Source organism: Hyperolius riggenbachi, chromosome 5 (genome assembly GCF_040937935.1).
Source record: "Hyperolius riggenbachi isolate aHypRig1 chromosome 5, aHypRig1.pri, whole genome shotgun sequence".
Taxonomy (NCBI): domain Eukaryota; kingdom Metazoa; phylum Chordata; class Amphibia; order Anura; family Hyperoliidae; genus Hyperolius; species Hyperolius riggenbachi.
Window position 1 is genome coordinate 173,710,424 of NC_090650.1, and position 18,632 is coordinate 173,729,055.

Sequence of the window (18,632 nt, forward strand, 5' to 3'; positions counted from 1 at the left end):
AAGTATAATGCCGCCGTGCAGGGACGAATCCTCACATCCAAACAGTCAAATATGCACAAATCCACAGCGCAAATACACTCCTCTTGATAAGTATGTATTTCCACTCCTCCACCTGTATGCACTCAACGTGCAAAGAGAGTAAACAGGGAGGCTTTTTAGTGGAGTATTTAAAACTTTTATTCCTGGATAAAATGACAAATATACACAGTTCGAGGATGGACACTTACTTAAAGAGGGTCCCAATCCACTCAGGATCCTCTCTGGCTGATGTCACCTACCACACAAGGTGGTACTTAGGCCCCTCCAGTCGCTCCTGTCCTGACTAGTTTCGGGGATAAAACAGGAGCGGGCGGGCTAGCATATCATATATATACATTTTAAAAATATAATTACCTCCTCCTTAATTGCACCCAAGTCACCGCTAACGGTCGCCGCCACGGGCGCCAATGTACTTCCTGTTTAATCACAGGACTTCCGGTCTGAGCGCTGCTATGCGCTCCATCAGTGTACGCTTCCGCGTTCCATTTGCATGATACACGCGACCTCTTGTTCACGTATAATAGTCCGCGTCATCCCGCAATGCATCACTCCTTTCCCTTTGGCCGGCAATATGCGCTCCAATACTATGCGCTTCCGCGTTCCATTGTCATAACCCATGCGGCCAAAAGGCCGCACGTGTCAATGCGGATGTTGCCTATTTTTTCATGCCATAGGTGTCAAATACGGGGGCAAGAGGTCGCATGTATCATGCAAATGGAACGCGGAAGTGTACACTGATGGAGCGCATAGCAGCGCTCAGACCGGAAGTCCTGTGACGAAACAGGAAGTACATTGGCGCCCGTGGCGGCGACCGTTAGCGGTGACTTGGGGGCAATTAAGGAGGAGGTAATTATATTTTTAAAATGTATATATATGATATGCTAGCCCGCCCGCTCCTGTTTTATCCCCTGAGGACGGCATTGGCCGAAACTAGTCGGGACAGGAGCGGGCAGAAGGATACGGGATCAACTGGAGGGGCCTAAGTACCACATTGTGTGGGAAGTGACATCAGCCAAAGAGGGTCCTGAGTGGATTGGGACCCTCTTTAAGTAAGTGCCCATCCTTGAACTGTGTATATTTGTCATTTTATCCAGGAATAAAAGTTTTAAATACTCCACTAAAAAGCCCCCCTGTTTACTCTCTTTGCACGTTGAGTGCATACAGGTGGAGGAGTGGAAATACATACTTATCAAGAGGAGTGTATTATTCTGTACTAATTGCAGGCGGCGTAAGTCTTTCTTATGCAGGCCTGTGTAGAGGGCGTTGCAGTAGTCTAACCTTGATGTGACGAAGGCATGAACTAGGGTTGGAAGAGCACCTACCTAGCGAAAGGGAGTATTTGAGAGGTAGAAAGCTGTGGTCACTGAGTTTTGATTTACAAAAAAAATCTAAACTGATGTTTACAGTGCCACAGCTAGTGTACAGTGTTTTTTGCAGTGATCAGAAAAAAAAATCTGTCACTGCGGTGGGGCGGGCTGAACGCAAGTGCAGGCAAACGATCAGGCCTGATCGGGCAAACACTGCGTTTTTTAGTGGATCCTAGTGACCCTAATAGATCTTACTGCGATCAGTAATGATCACTTACAGATACTATATAGTACCAATGTTGATTAGTGACTGTGGTGCAGTGGGCTGAGCACTAACTGACACTAACAAAGGGGCCTAGCTAACTGGCCTAACTGCTAACACTAGTGATACTAAAAAAGTGACAGTTTTCACTGATCACTGTTTTTAGACCACTAGGATAGTGACAGGGGGTGGTGGCGAGTGGGGAATCAGAGGCAATCAGAAACAATCACAGGACAATCAAAGCCAATCACGAGAAAACAAAGCCAATCAAAGCCAATCACAGGGCAATCGCAGGCCAATCACAGGTCACTCAAATCATGGGACAATCAAAGCCAATCACGGGATAATCAAAGCCAATCACAGGCCAATCAAAGCCAATCACAGGGCAATCACAGCCAATCACAGGGCAATCACAGGGCAATCAAAGCCAATCACGGGACAATTAAAGCCGATCACGGGACAATCAAAGCCAATCACAGGCCAATCAAAGGCAATCACAGGGCAATCACGGGACAATCAAAGCCGATCACGGGACAATCAAAGCCGATCACGGGACAATCAAAGCCGATCACGGGACAATCAAATACTACTACAGCACAATCAAATACAATGTCAGCACAATCAAGTACAATTACAGCACAATCAAATACAATGCACTGGGAAGGTGATTGGGGGGGGGGGGGGGGGGGGTCTGAGGGCAATCTGAGGGCGAGGGGGGTTGAATAGGTGCCCGCATGGGGCAGACTGGATCCTGATCTGATGGGTGATGGGAGATCAGTGAGGGATTACAGGGGAGAATAGATGTAAACAATGCACTGGGAAGGTTATCAGGAGGGGGGGTCTGAGGGCAATCTGAGGGTCTAGGTGGGTGATCAGGTGCCCCCAAGGGACAGTTTAGGGTCTGCTCTGATGGGTGGTGGTGACAAGGGGTGATAGACAGGTGACAGACAGGTGAAAGACAGGTGATAGACAGATGATCAGTGGGTAAGGCAGATGTATACAATAGTATACAGTATACAGGGGGGTGGTCTGGGGGGAGGTCTGGGGGGATCTGAGGGTAGGGGGGGGGTGATCAGGGGACCCTAGGGGGCAGATAGGGCCCTAATCTAAATGATAGCGTCGGCAGATAGTGGCAGGGGGTGATTGATGGGTTTATAGTGGGGTGCTTGGGTGCAAATACTGGTGTGCTGGGGTGGTCAGGGGGGGTCCTGAGGGCTGGCGTGGGCGATTGGGTGGTCTGTGGGTGGAAAAATTAGTGTTGAGCTGTTCACTTACAGGGCTGCCTCCTCCTCTGATGGTCGCACGACGAAGAGACTTGAGGAGGAGGAGGCAGCCTGTATAATACACTTTGTCATGTAAACAAAGTGTATTATACACTTTTGAATGGCCCAATCGGCGCTTTCAAACAACAGGCCCCGCCCACCTGGCGCGATACTCCGCCGGCCAATTCGCAGCCCCGGCGGGGTATCGCGCCAGGTGGGCGGTGCCTGTTGCCGGCGGCAGCGCGTGTCATCAGTGACGCGATCGCTGGCTGGACAAGCCTTAAGGACCCGCCGCCGATGGGTGTATGGCGGTCCTTAAGGCGTCCACTTTGCCGCCGCCCATCGGCTGTGGGTGGTCGGCAAGTGGTTAAACTGTTAATAGCAAATGCCTCAAACCTGGTACAGTTGGTCCCTAGGCGACTAGGGTTCAAATTCAGAAAGGGGGCGGAGCAATAAATAGCTAATCAGATTTGATTAATTTCAATGGGAATATACAATTAACACCAAGAACACCAAAGCTCATAAACTTGGTAATTAAGTGACTGTATGTCAAGGTTAGAAAAAGTGGGCAGTACCAACAACTACATTTTTTTCATGGGAAAATATAAACTGCAAACATTCTTACACTGTTAATGGCAGGGTTCCCAAACGTGACACAGTTGGCCACTGGATGACTGGGATTAATATTTAGAAAGTGGGTGGAGCCTACAACAGCCAATCAAAATTCACCTATTGATTTTCAAGGGGAATATTTACATTGCTACAATTCTTACCCTGTTAATGGCAGAGGCCTCAAACCTGATACAGTCAGTCATTGAGTGACTGGAGTCCAAATTCACAACAGGGGGTGGAGCCACAAACAGCCAATCAGATTTGTTAGATTGATTTCAGCCATTCTGTTATTGGCAGGGTTCTCAAACTTGACACAGGTGGCCACTGGGTGACTTGGATTAATATTTAGAAAGTAGGTAAAGCCTACAACAGCCAATCAAAATTCACCTATTGATTTTCAAGGGGAATATTTACATTGCTACCATTCTTACACCGTTAATGGCAGATGCCTCAAACCTGATACAGTCAGTCAGTGGGTAACTGGAGTCCAAATTCACTAAAGGGGGTGGAGCCACAAGCAGCCAATCAGATTTGTTAGATTGATTTCAGCCAGTCTGTTATTGGCAGGGCTCTCAAACTTGACACAGGTGGTCACTTGATGACTGGGATTAATATTCAGGAAAGTGGGTGAAGCCTACAACAGCCAATCAAAATTCACCTATCGATTTTCAATGGGAATATGTACTTTGCTGCCATTCTTACACTCTTAATGGCAGATGCCTCATATCTGGTACAGTCTGTCACTGGGAGATTGGGGTTTAAATTCTGAAAAGGGGGTGGGCTACAAACAGCCAATCAGATTTGTTTAATTTTAATGGGAAAACACAATTTATTAATGCCAAGGACCCCAGAGCTCATAAACTTGGTCATTGAGTGACTGTATGTAAAGTTAGAAGCAGTGGGCGGAGCCAAAATTAACTAACTTTTTACATGGGAAAATATAAACTGCAGCCATTCTTACACTGTTAATGGCAGGGATCTCAAAATTGACACAGTTGGCCACTGGGTGACTGGGATTAATACTCAGAAAAGTAGGTGGAGCCAATAACAGCCAATTAAAATTCACCTATTGATTTTCAAGGGGAATATTGAAACTGCTGCCGCTCTTACACTGTTAATGGCAGAGGCCTCAAACCTGCTACAGTCGGTCATTAAGAGACGGGGGTTCAAATTCACTAAAGGGATAGAGCCACAAACAGCCAATCAGATATCTTTGCTGGATAAACTGCTTCCATTCACAAAATTTTGATGCCGGGAACCAGAAAGCTCTCAAACTTGGTAATTGAATGTGTAGAGAAACCGAGAGCCCAATATAGTGTAGTATGTTAAGCATAAATGAAGTAAATCGTGAGAATCGTGAGAAAATTATACTCACAAATGTGTGTTCCCACAAAGGTAACCACTGTATAGGCAGGTGAGGAGATTAGACCTATCCTCACTCAGGGATAAGAAGTTGCTCTCTGTAGATGGGAAAGGGGGTAGATCGCCCCTCCACCAGGGGTGGACACGGTATAGCAGTAGGAGAACAGAGGCACCAGCAGGATAAAAGCAGATAAAACCTTTAAAATTTGCTAGGAGGAAGCGGTGGACTTACCTCCATAAAGCAGACACGAAAGACTGTCTGAATAGTAGCAATCACATTTATTAACTAGTACCCCAAAACAGTGCAACGCGTTTCGCAGGCCCAGCCCACTTCATCAGGCAATAAACATGGGGACAAGACAGAATTTTAGCAATAGCAGGTGTAGCGCCTCAGTCTGGTAATTGAATGACTGTCTGTGTGTCAAGGTTCGAAAAACTTGGTGGAGTCAAAAACAGATTTCCCTGGGAAAATGTAAACTGCAGCCCTTCTTCACTGCTAATGGCAGGGTTCTCAAACTTTGCACAGTTGGTTAGTGGATGACTGGGATTAATATTTAGAAAAGTGGCTGGAGCCTAAATAAGCCAATCAAAATTCACCTGTTGATTTTCAAGGGAAATATTCAAATTGCTGCCATTCTTGCACGGTTAATGGCTCAAGCATCAAACCTGGTACAGTTGGCTATTGGGTCACTGGGGTTCAAATTCAGAAAAGGGGGCAGAGCCACAAACAGTCAATCAGATTTTTTTCTTTCACTAGGGAAATACAAATTTGTGATGCCAAGGACCCGAAAGCTCACAAACTTGGTCATTGAGTGACTATGTGTCCAGGTTACAAACAGTGGGCAGAGCCAAAAACAAATTTCACTGGGAAAATATAAACTGCAGGCCTTCTTACACTGTTAATGGCAGGGTTCTAAAACTTTGCCCAGCTGGTCACTAGGTGACTGAGATTAATATTCAGGGAAGTGGGTGGAGCCTGTAATAGCCAATCAAAATTCACCTGTTGATTTTCAAGGGGAATATTTAAATTGCTGCCATTTTTACACTGTTAATAGCAGATGCCTCAAACCTGCTACAGTTGGATTCAAATGCTGGAGAGGGGCGGAGTCACAAACAGCCAATCTGATTTGTTTTATTTCTATGGTAACATACAAATTATTGATGCCAAAGACCCCAAAGCTCACAAACTTCGTCATTGAGTGTTTGTGTGTTAGGGTTAGAAAAACACCAGCCAAATACATATCTACCCGGGCAACGCCGGGTCATCAGCTAGTCTATATATATAAAATCGTATGTATGTATGAATGTATGTGCCGTGATCACGTGAAAATGCCTTGATCCATTTGAACAAAACTTGGTATACAGATCCCTTACTACCTGGGATGATATGTTCTGGGGGTCTCGCGTCCCCCTGCACACCTGGGCGGAGCAACAAACCGCAAATCAGATTTCACCCATTGATGTCAATGGAAAAATGTAAGGGCTGCCATTCTCACAGTAATCAAGCAAGTAATCAAGCCAGAGTCCCCACACTTGGCACATTTAGTCACTTGGTGACTGAGGTTACAAATCCAGGAAAAGTGGGCGGAGCATTAAACAGCCAATCAAATTCAGTCATTCATTTTCAATGGGAAAATGTAAACTGCAGCCATTCTTAGACTGTTAATCACAGGGTTTTCAAACTTGGCAAACTTGGTCACTAGGTGAATGAGATTAAGATTAAGCTGCCATTTTTACACTGATAATGGCACAAGCCTCAAACCTGGTACAGCCACAAACAGCCAATCAGATTTGTTTAATTTCAATGGGAATATACAATGGGAATGTTGAAAAATGTAAAGTCATGCATTTTGGTCGTACCAATGGTCTAGCACCATACAAAATAAATGGGATACAGTTGGGGACATTAAACTTGGAGAAGGACTTAGGAGTACTCATCGACAACAAGTTAAATAATCGTACTCAATGCCAAGCTGCTGCAGCTAAAGCTAACAAAATTTTGGAATGCATTAAAAGGGAAATAAAAACTTGAGATACTAGCATAATATTGCCCCTGTTTAACTCTCTAGCAAGGCCACATCTGGAATATGGAATTCAGTTCTGTGCACCACATTACAGGAAAGATATTGCAGTTGTAGAGCAGGTGCAGAGACGAGCAACAAAATTGATACGTGGGATGGAAGGTCTCAATTACTAAGAAAGGTTAGATAAACTGGGTTTATTTAGTCTAGAGAAAAGACGCCTTAGAGGGGATCTAATTAACATGTATAAATACATCAGAGGGCAATATAAAAGCTTGGCGGATGAGCTTTTTGTCCCCAGGCCTTCTCAAAGGACTAGAGGACATGATCTGCGCATGGAGGAAAACCGTTTTAGCCATTTATTTAGGAAAGGGTTTACAGTAAGAGTGATTAAGATGTGTAATGCATTGCCACAGGAAGTAGTTATGGCAAATTCTATACCTATACAGGGATATGTGAGGGAGCAGGCTGGTGTTGTACTTTATACTGGTTGAATGTGTCTTTTTTCAACCAAAATAACTATGTAACTATGTAACTATGTAAACTGGTCGTCTGCAAGTTACCATGGAAACGGCGGCTCGATCGAGCGGCCTTTCCATGTCAGTTCACGGAGGGTGTCTCCGTGAACAGCCGGAGAGCCGCCGATCGCTGCTCGCCGGCAAAATGTAAACAGGCGGGGAAGAAATCCCCGCTGTTTACATCATACGGCGCTGCTGCGCAGCAGCGCCGTAAGGCAGATCGGCGATCGGGGATCGCCGGCATATGAAGCCTATCCTTCAATGCGCAGGACGGAAATCCGTCCTGCGCAGCTCACAGGGGGAGGGAGAGGGAGGGAGCGGCGAGACGGCGGAGAGCGCTGCGGAGGGGGGCTTTGAAGAGCCCCCCCGCTAAGCAAATGCAGCCGGCGGCGATCAGACCCCCCCAGCAGGACATCCCCCTAGAGGGGAAAAAAGGGGGGTAGTCTGATCGCCCTGCTGCACTCCTGATCGGTGCTGTGGGCTGTAGAGCCCACGCAGCACCGATCATTGAAAAATTCCCTGGTCGGCAAGTGGTTAAAGGACTTACGAGGCGAAATAGGTTAAAAAAGGTGCTATTTCCTGTTGCGTGGATCGGGAGGTTGGCCCTAGAGCTGCGCAGCCGCACTCGCGCATATGCGGACTTACGCAGCCGCGGCTAGCTCCGTTGGCCATATTGGAAGAGGCAGAAGAGCTCGACCCGGTCTGTGGGCTCGGGGGGGGGGGACATTCAGCTGCGGGGATCCGGCGGAAAGACACGGAGGGCGCGGATGGCGTCCTCCGTGCATTGATATTTCATGCAGGTAATTACCTTTTTTAACCTATTTCGCCTCGTAAGTCCTTTAAACACTTCCTAAAAGCCTTCAAAAGCTAGCTTTTAAACGCTGGCGTTTAAACGCGGCACCAAGCGAAAGTTTAGCAGACGCCTGTGTGAACCAGCCCTAACTATGTAACTATGTAACAAATTATTGATACCAAGGACCCCAAAGCTCTTAAATTTGGTAATTGAGTGACTGTATGTCAAGGTTAGAAAAAGTGGGCTGCGTAAACTACATTTTTTACATGGGAAAATATTAACTGCAACCATTCTTACACTGTTAATGGCAGGGTTCCTGAACTTGACTCAGTTGGCCACTGGGTGACTGGGATAATTATTCAGAAATGTGGGTTGAGCCTACAACAGCCAATCAAAATTCACCTATTGATTTTCAAGGGGAATATTTAAACTGCTGCCATTCTTAAGCAGCCCATACACTCAGCCGATTTTCTGGCCGACCGATCGATCGCGATCGATCGATCGATCGATCGATCGCAAATCGGTTGGCCAATCGACCGATCGACGGCCGATTTCGATCGATTTCGATGGATTTCCATCGAACTAGCAGGGTGGAAAATTTAGGTCGATCTGATGAGATTGCTTATCAGTTTGCATTGGCCTTAATGGAAATCTGATGGCAAAAAAATGCCATCAGATCGAATTTCAACAGATTTCAAACTGAAATCTATTGGAATTCTATCCTGGTAAAAAATGTTCTAAAAACGCATCAGATAGATCATCAGATGCATTTCTTATCTGTCTGCTGCCAATCTGACGAGTGTATGGGCACCTTTACACTGTTAATGGCAGAGGCTTCAAACTTGCTATAGTCAGTCCTTGGGTGACTGGGGATCAAATTCACTAAAGGGGCAGGGCCACAAACAGCCAATCAGACTTCTTTGATGGATAAACTGCTTTTATTCACACATTTTTGATGCCAGGAACCTGAAAGCTCACAAACTTGGTCATTGGGTGACTGTGTGTCAAGGTTACACAAAGTGGGCGGAGCCAAAAACAAATTTCTCTGGGAAAATGTAAACTGCAGCCATTCTTACGCCGTTAATGGCAGGTTTGTCAAACTTGGCCCAGTTGGTCACTGGGTGATTAATTTTCAGGAAAATGGGTGGTGCCTACAACAGCCAATCAAAATTCACCTGTTGATTTTAAAGGGGAATATTTAAATTGCTGCCATTAACACTGTTAATAGCAGATGCCTCAAACTTGGTACAGTCGGTCACTGGGTGACTGCGTTTTAAATTCAGAAAAGGGCAGAGCCACAAACAGCCAATCAGATTTATTTAATTGCAATGGGACTATACAAATTATTAATACCAAGGACCCCAAAGCTCATAAACTTGGTAATTGAGTGACTGTATTTCAAGGTTAGAAAAAGTGGGCGGTGCCAACAACTAAATTTTTTACTTGGCAGGGTTCCCAAACTTGACACGGTTGGCCACTGGGTGATGGGGAGTAATATTCAGAAATGTGGGTGGAGCCTTGATACAGTCATTCATTGGGTGACTGGGGTCCAAATTCACTAAAGGGGGTGAAGCCACAAACAGCCAATCAGATTTGTTAAATTGATTTCAGCTTTTCTGTTATTGGTAGGGTTCTCAAACTTGACACAGTTGGTCACTGGATGACTGGGATTAATATTCAGGAAAGTAGGTGGAGCCTACAACAGGGATATGTGAGGGAGCAGGGTGGAGTTGTACTTTGTACTGGTTGAACTCGATGGACGTATGTCTTTTTTCAACCAAAGTAACTATGTAACTATGTAACTATGTAACAGCCAATCAACATTCACCTATTGCTTTTCCAGGGGAATATTTACATTGCTGTCATTCTTACACTCTTAATGGCAGAGGCCTCAAATCTGGTACAGTCAGTGACTGGGAGACTAGGGTTTAAATTCTGAAAAGGGGGCGGGCCACAAACAGCCAATCAGATTTGTTTCATTTCAATGGGACAATGCAACTCATTGATGCCAAGGACCCCAAAGCTCATAAACTTGGTCATTGAGTGACTGTATGTCAAGGTTAGAAATAGTGGGTGGGAAAATATAAACTGCAGCCATTCTTACACTGTTAATCGCAGGGTTATCAAACTTGACACAGTTGGTCACTGGGTGACTGGGATTAATATTCAGAAAAGTTGGTGGAGCCTACAACAGCCAATCAAAATCCACCTATTGATTTTCAATGGGAATATTGAAACTGCTGCCATTTTTACACTGTTAATGGCAGAGGCCTCAAACCTGCTACAATCGATCATTAAGTGACTGGGGTTCAAATTCACTAAATGGGCGGAGCCACAAACAGCCATTCACACAATTTTGATGCCAGGAACCCAAAAGCTCACAAGCTTGGTCACTGAGTGAATGTGTGTCAAAGTTACAAATAGTGGGTGGAGTAAAAAACAGATTTCCCTGGGAAAATGTAAACTGCAGCCCTTGTTTCAAACACAGTTGGTTACTGGTAGACTGGGATTAATGTTCAGAAAAGTGTAGAGAGCCTAAAAAGCCAATTAAAATTCACCTGTTGATTTTCAAGGGTAATATTAAAATAGCTGCCTTTCTTGCACTGTTAATAGTACAAGCCTCAAACCTGGTACCGTTGGTCATTGGGTCACTGGAGTTCAAATTCAGAAAAGGGGGTGGAGCCACAAACGGCCAATCAGATTTGTTTCATTTCACTGGGAAAATACAAATGATTGATGCCAAGGACCCCAAAGCTCACAAACTTGGTAATTGAGTGACTGTGTGTCAAGGTTACAAAAAGTGGACGGAGCCAAAAACAAATTTCACTTGGAAAATAATAGCCAATCAAAATTCACCTGTTGATTTTCAAGGGGAATATTTAAATTGCTGCCATTTTTACACTGTTGATAGCAGATGCCTCAAACCTGCTACAGTCTTCTTTGTTTAACCACTTTGTCCTCCTTGACGTATAAAAACGTCAAGGAGGACAAGCGCGCTCCCGCGGCCGATAGCGCGCGTGCACGCGCACTCCCGGCCGCGGAGTTGGTAGCCACGGAATCAATGTATCGGGCTATGGAGCCCGATCACTGATTCCTCTCCCCCGCTGAAAAAGCGACAGCTTCTCTCGGAAGCTTCGCTCTTTCTGAAGCTGTGTCCCTCTAAGCGTACATTGTACGCTTAGAGTGACGTCATGTAAACAAACTTGAGATTGCCATCTTGTGGCCAAAAAGTAAAACTACAAGTAAATGCCAAAAAACATTACAATACACCAATATTTCCCCAAATAAAACACTTTTATATCCCACCCTCCCAAAAATGCCCACATAAAATGTTTAATAAAAAAAACAAAAAAAAAAACATTACTATAAAAAAACAAAAAAACACATAAATATTTACCTAAGGGTCTAAACTTTTTAAATATCTATGTAAAGATGAAATATTTCTATCTATTTTTATTTTTATAAGCTTGTAAATAGTGATGTATGCAACACGGAAAAAATGCTCTTTTATTTCCAAATAAAATATTGTCGCGATACATTGTGATAGGGAATAGGGACATAATTTAAATGGTGAAATAACCGTGACAAATGGGCAATAACAATACATGGGTTTTAATTATGGAGGCATGTATTATTTTAAAACTATAATGGCCGAAAACTGACAAATAATGAATTTTTTCATTTTTTTTCTTATTCTTCCTGTTAAAATGCATTTACAGTAAAGTGGCTCTTAGCAAAATGTACCCCCCAAAGAAAGCCTAATTGGTGGTGGAAAAAACAAGATATAGATCAGTTCATTGTGATAAGTAGTGATAAAGTTATAGGCTAATGAATGGGAGGTGAACATTGCTCGGATGCATAAGCTGAAAACGACTGAGATGTTAAGTGGTTAATTTCTATTGTAATATACAAATCATTGATGCCAAAGACATCAAAACTCACAAATTTGGTCATTGAGTGTTTGTTGTGTGTTAGTTAGAATAAGTGGGCGAAGCCAACACCAGCCACATACATACCCGGGCAACACCGGGTCATCAGCTAGTACAACTATGCAAAGAGGTAATGCAAGGGACTTACAGCCTTATTTGTTTGTATCAGCAGGGGATATAAAAAATAAAAATAAAACTACCAAGCACGACAAAAAAATTGGAATTGACAGACAAAAATTGTTAACAACAATAATAATTTTAACTTTTCTGTACCTAAAATTTATATAAAGTATGCAAACAAAATAAGTTTTTATGTTACCATATTTTTAGTGATTTACTACATACCCAGCTGACCACCAGAGGACATCGTGAGGCTGCATCCTGATGGCGGCTTTTGTGAACTTTTTTAAGATGTCTGGCAGCTCCGGTGGAATATTGATTTGCTGAGAGCAAAACATAGCTTCACACATAGGCATTTCTGTAATATATAACCTGTTTCAACAATAACAATAAAAAAATCATTAAGGTAACAAAATATTGCTTGCTTATTATCTATTTAAAAGTGCAGACTTCAAAGAAACAAACTCTAAACAACAGGGCATTTTGAAAAGCAAAAAATTCAGATGCCAGTTCAGTTTTTGAAAATCAATTTCTAAATTTCACACACATAACGCTAGGAAATCATCCCCTACAACACAATGCATCGACTTTTGCTGGAGAATGACAATGTCCAAACTTCAAGACAAAGTGAAAGGTTGCCAAAAGTGTGTGTGTGTGTGTGTGTGTGTGTCGATCACTCGAAAACGGCTCGAACAATTTGAGCGAAACTTGGTATATAGATCCCTTACTACCTGGGATGATATGTTCTGCGGGTCTCATGTCCCCCCTGCCCACCTAGGCGGAGCTACAAACAGCAAATCAGATTTCACCCATTCATGTCAATAGAAAACATGTAAAAGGCTGCCATTCTCATAGTAATCAAGCCAGAGTCCCCACACTTGGCACAGTTGGCCACTTGGTGACTGAGGTTACAAATCCAGGAAAAGTGGGCAGAGCATAAAACAGCCAATCAAATTTCAGCCATTCATTTTTAATGGAAAAATGTAAACTGCAGCCATTCTTAGACTGTTAATGGCAGGGTTCTCAAGCTTGGCACAGTTGGTCACTGGGTGACTGGGATTAATATTCAGGAAATCGAAATTCACCTATTGAGTTTTAAGGAGAATATTTAAACTGCTGCCATTCTTAAGGTGGCCACACACTATACAATAAAATGATCCGATTTTATGTTCATTCGATAAAAACGATCGGATCTCCCGAAAAAAATTGAAAGCTTTTTTTTCATTCGACTGAAAAATCCGATCGGATTTCCCGTGTTCTTCGATTTTAATCGATCCGGAATGCCAGATATTTTTCTTCAATCTTTCTCAAGATTGTATGGTGTGTGTTGGATTGTCAGTTTATTAATATACATACCCTAGCAACAATTTTGTCAGAGTGTCCAATCATTTTTATCATAATTGGGGAAAAATTGAACATACGTGTGTGGTACAGTGGTCATATTTTTGAAATGTTACAATCAGTCAGAAAAATTTCTTGCAATTCTTAAATTGAACAGATATTTAAAAAATTGTATTCACTAGGGAAATACAAATTTGTGATGCCAGGGACCCGAAAGCTCACAAACTTGGTCACTGAGTGACTATGTGTCCAGGTTACAAACAGTGGGCAGAGCCAAAAACAAATTTCACTGGGAAAATATAAACTGCAGGCCTTCTTACACTGTTAATGGCAGGGTTCTCAAACTTTGCCAGGCTGGCCACTGGGTGACTGAGATAAATATTCAGGGAAGTGGGTGGAGCCAATAATAGCCAATCAAAATTCACCTGTTGATTTTCAAGGGGAATATTTAAATTGCTGCCATTTTTACACTGTTAATAGCAGATGCCTCAAACCTGTTACAGTTGGGTTCAAATGCTGGAGAGGGGCGAAGTCACAAACAGCCAATCTGATTTGTTTAATTTCTATGGTAATAAACAAATTATTGATGCCAAAGACCCCAAAGCTCACAAACTTGGTCATTGAGTGTTTGTGTGATAGGGTTAGAAAAAGTAGGCAGAGCCAACACCAGCCAAATACATACACGGGCAACGCCGGGTCATCAGCTAGTAGTAAATAAAATGCTCCCACTGAAAAAAAGAATGATGTAGCTGAAAATGGGCATGACCACAAAATGCAGTGGGCATGTTCATAACATGCAATGGGCGTGACCAATGACAATTTCCTGCTAAGAGGGCAGCCCAAAGTCAGTGTGCCTGCATTTCCTCTCCAGATATGGTTAAAGTGACGCTTAAAGTGTACCAGAGACGTTCAAAATTAAAAGTTTTATACATACCTGGGGCTTCCTCCAGCCCCATCTGCATGGATTGCCGCTACGTCGCCGTCCTCAGCATGCGCAGGGCGCTTTTCCGTATTTCTTTTGTGGCTGGGAGCGTTCCGTGCCTACTGCGCAGGTGCAGAACGCTCCGAGCCACAGGAGATACAGAAAAGCGCACTGCACATGCGTCAACTTGCCGAAGTTATGGGACCCGGTACCGGAGATAGAGAATCCGTGCAGATGGGGCTGGAGGAAGCCCCAGGTATGTATAAAACTTTTAATGTTGAATATCTCTGGTTTCCTTTAAACAAGCAAGTAGGAAATGTTCCCACCAGTGTTGCTTGGAAACAATCCGTGATCACGGCATAGCCATGATTCACGAGCATTTTTTCACTATCCCACATCATGATCTGAATCCGTGATTGGGGATGGATCATGGCAGTCAATCAGGAAATTCAGCCGTTATTCCAAGTATTCGGCCCGTGATCAAAAAATATCCGTGTTTAACACCAGAAAACCTGCCGACTTTAGCAGTTAATAGCAAAGCCCCCTTACATGGTAGAAACACCAAATTTGCCAGATATGTTAAGAATAACAATAAAAAAATCAAAAAGACCTTATAGTTTGAGTTTAACAAGCTTTTTTGAGTTTTCAGAAGCTTTTAGACCCTAAAACCCCTAAAATCTGAGGCTACATCCTCCTTGCCAGTCATTTCCCAAATATGGCAAGCCGTTTTTATAGCCACACCACCTGCCAATCCCTCCCCAGACAGGAGCATCCTCTGCCATTTTAACTACTGGCATGTATGCCGCTTTATCCTTTCCGCTGCATGCTCTTTGCAAAAGCATCCAGCAATGCTGTTCTGGCTGCGGTGTACGTAGCATGGGTAGCCACTGTGAGGGCTGATGTGGTGGAAAAGATTGCCCTGGCTCATACCGGACCAGCAGTGGGAGTGTCAGCATTCTCACTGCTGCATCTGTGACATAACCAGAAAGGGAAAGACAAGCGCAAGAGGTCACTGCCTCTCGCACATGCAACCCTGTTACTTCTGGGACCCCTTTAGAGATGCACAGCCAAATTACACAGTGGAGGCTATCACATCTCCCACAGACACCCAGACTTAACTCGTTTAGAGGAGATAACATGTTTCAACCTCAAGCTGACTGAAGCTAGTTGCGGGCCACAACACCATGTTAGCCCGTCACTGTTAATTTAGACTGCCATTGAGAAATAGCTTAGGTCTTGGGATCCTCATGACTACAACACAGGATTCCTAGTCTTATCCTGAAAATAAGAAAGCCTGGGTACCAATAGAGCAGGAAAGTGACTTGGTCAAGGGGAGCTGCACCTATATAGGTGTGGGGTAGGCCTAATTTGTTTTAAGTACTAAAGTCTGTGTTTCCTAATTGGGAGGCACCAATATACTCTCAATTCAGGGGGCTGGCCTGGAGGACAAAGTGGGAAATTCTGCTTTACATTGTACTTTGGTACGTTATCTTTTGAACCCCCTTTTCTTGGTTTGGCTACATATATTTAGGTTTATGTGCACATTCTACAGGGTGGGCCATTTATATGGATACACTTGTAACGATTGTGGAACTTCCTCCGTGATCAGCGCACAACGCGTGCGCTGATACGGCGGAAATCCTCCACAAGCGTATAACTGCAGGAACCCAGCAAAAGGTGCTACGCACCCGTAGAGGGAAATTCCTGTCGGCAGATGGCGTTGTGAAGTGCAGAGGAACCAATCCTCTGTACCTCCACAAATGCCAGACAGGAATTGTACGAAGCGCAAAACGCAATCGCAAGAGAAGCGATTGCGAATGAGAACGAGCAAAGGGACAGGTTGTATGTGTGTGCACCAAACTAGTCGTCAACCCGCGACGGTGCACACACCACAGCAGATAAGAAGTAGGAACGCGATCGCGAGAGGTGCGATCACCAGACGTGACACAAGGCTACAGCAAGGCGGAGCACGAGAGTAGCAAAGGCAAAGCAAATCATACAATGAGGAGAAACGGAAAATAACAAACGTTAGCTAACCGCGAACATCGCACTCATTCGCAACAGTGCACGCGGTTATGCGCGGTCTCCACGTGATAAGCACAATAGAGACAAGCACGCCTAACTAACCATCGACAGACAAACATGAAACAGAGGACGCGAACGCTTGCTTAACGGTTACCTCACCGAGCCTCCAGCAAGCGTTCATAGCAGACAAGACAGACACACGAAAACAGGGACAAGCGAGAGATAGGATTCACAGCACTAGCGAAAGTGGCTAGCGCGATCCAGGAAGACAGAACAGAGTAGCAGACCAGAAGGATCCACAGCACTAGCGCAAGGCGAGTGCGATCCAGGAAGGCAGAACAGAAGGATCCACAGCACTAGCGGAAAATGGCTAGCGCGATCCAAGGAGACAGAACAGAAGGATCCACAGCGCTAGCGCAAGATGCTAGTGCGATCCAAGGGAGACAGATCAGAAGAGATAGCTGGTAGCAACCGCTGCACCAGCTATACTCCAAGAACAGAGATCAGAACGATTTCCTGTCAACCACCGCTGGGACTGGACAATCGCAACAGAACAAACAAAACAGATAAGCAATCCTAACTGCACTAGAGAAACCTGCCTAGCGCAGTTTCAGGAATTACTCTAAGCTGATCTTCAACAAAGAGTAAGGCTGACACTCCTCCAGGAGTGTTACACAGGACGGAATCCTTATGACCAGCCAAGCATTGTGGGAAACATATAGTACTTATAGTACACGCCTCCAATGAATGTGGCCAGGCAATTTGCATGACAATGTATGCAAATTCCTCTGCAAGCACAAGCTGCAAAACTGACAGAAGCTCTTCTTTCCAGAGTCCTGCAGCATGCAAACCTAAACAATGGTCAAAAAGCTGCCTGCCTGCACAGGCAGCTGAGCAGATCATTACAACACCTTCATTAGATAGGAATGGTTGGTAATATTAACTTCCTGTTTGTGGCACATTAGTATATGTGAGGGGGGAAACTTTTCAAGATGGGTGGTGACCATGGTGGCCATTTTGAAGTCAGCCATTTTGAATCCAACTTTTGTTTTTTCAATAGGAAGAGGGTCATGTGACACATCAAACTTATTGGGAATTTCACAAGAAAACCAATGGCGTGCTTGGTTTTAACATAATTTTATTCTTTCATGAGTTATTTACAAGTTTCTGACCACTTATAAAATGTGTTCAAGGTGCTGCCCATTGTGTTGGATGGTCAATGCAACCCTTTTCTCCCACTCTTCACACACTGATAGCAATACCGCAGGAGAAATGCTAGCACAGGCTTCCACAGTATCCGTAGTTTCATTTGCTGCACATCTCGTATCTTCACAGCATAGACAATTGCCTTCAGATGACCCCAAAGATAAAAGTCAAAGGGGGTCAGATCGGGAGACCTTGGGGGCCATTCAACTGGCCCACGATGACCAATCCACTTTCCAGGAAACTGTTCATCTCGGACCTGACACCCATAATGTGGTGGTGCACCATCTTGCTGGAAAAACGCAGGGAACATGCCAGCTTTAGTGCATAAAGAGGGAAACACATCATCATGTAGCAATTTTGCATATCCAGTGGCCTTGAGGTATCCATTGATGAAGAATAGCCTTTGTACCCCATAAACCACACCATACCATAAATGTTTTTGTTCCCTACAGTCTTTGAGGGATCTATCCTATGTGGGTTAGTGTCAGACCAATAGCGGTGTTTGTGTTTGTTAACTTCACCATTTACATAAAAGTTTGCCTTATCACTGAACAAAATCTTCTGCGTAAACTGAGAGTCCTGTTCCAATTTTTGTTTTGCCCATTCTGCAAATTTAGTGCACCGATCTGGGTCATCCTCGTTGAGATGCTGCAGTAGCTGGAGTTTGTAAGGGTGCCATTTGTGAGTAGCTAATATCCGCCGAAGAGATGTTCGACTAATGCCACTCTCCAGTGACATGCGGCGAGTGCTACGCTGTGGGCTCTTGCTGAATGAAACTAGGACAGCCACTGATGGTTCTTCATTAGTGATAGATTTAATGCGTACACATTTTGGCAAATCCAACACTGAACCAGTTTCACGAAACTTAGCAAGCAGTTTGCTAACTGTAGCATGGGAGATGGGTGGTCTCGTA

At 44.2% G+C, this 18,632-nt stretch overlaps 1 protein-coding gene across 5 annotated transcripts in view; it reads right to left on the reverse strand.

The window, feature by feature from the left end:
* The window catches only part of ROPN1L (rhophilin associated tail protein 1 like), a 424,846-nt gene that overhangs the window by 274,327 nt on the left and 131,887 nt on the right, over positions 1 to 18,632 (reverse strand). For all 5 annotated transcript variants that reach the window (XM_068234529.1, XM_068234526.1, XM_068234527.1 and 2 more), the window contains one exon: positions 12,451 to 12,597. In XM_068234529.1, the coding sequence (XP_068090630.1) occupies positions 12,451 to 12,581 (131 nt within the window). In that variant the 5' untranslated portion in view covers positions 12,582 to 12,597. The remainder of the gene's footprint in view (positions 1 to 12,450; positions 12,598 to 18,632) is intronic.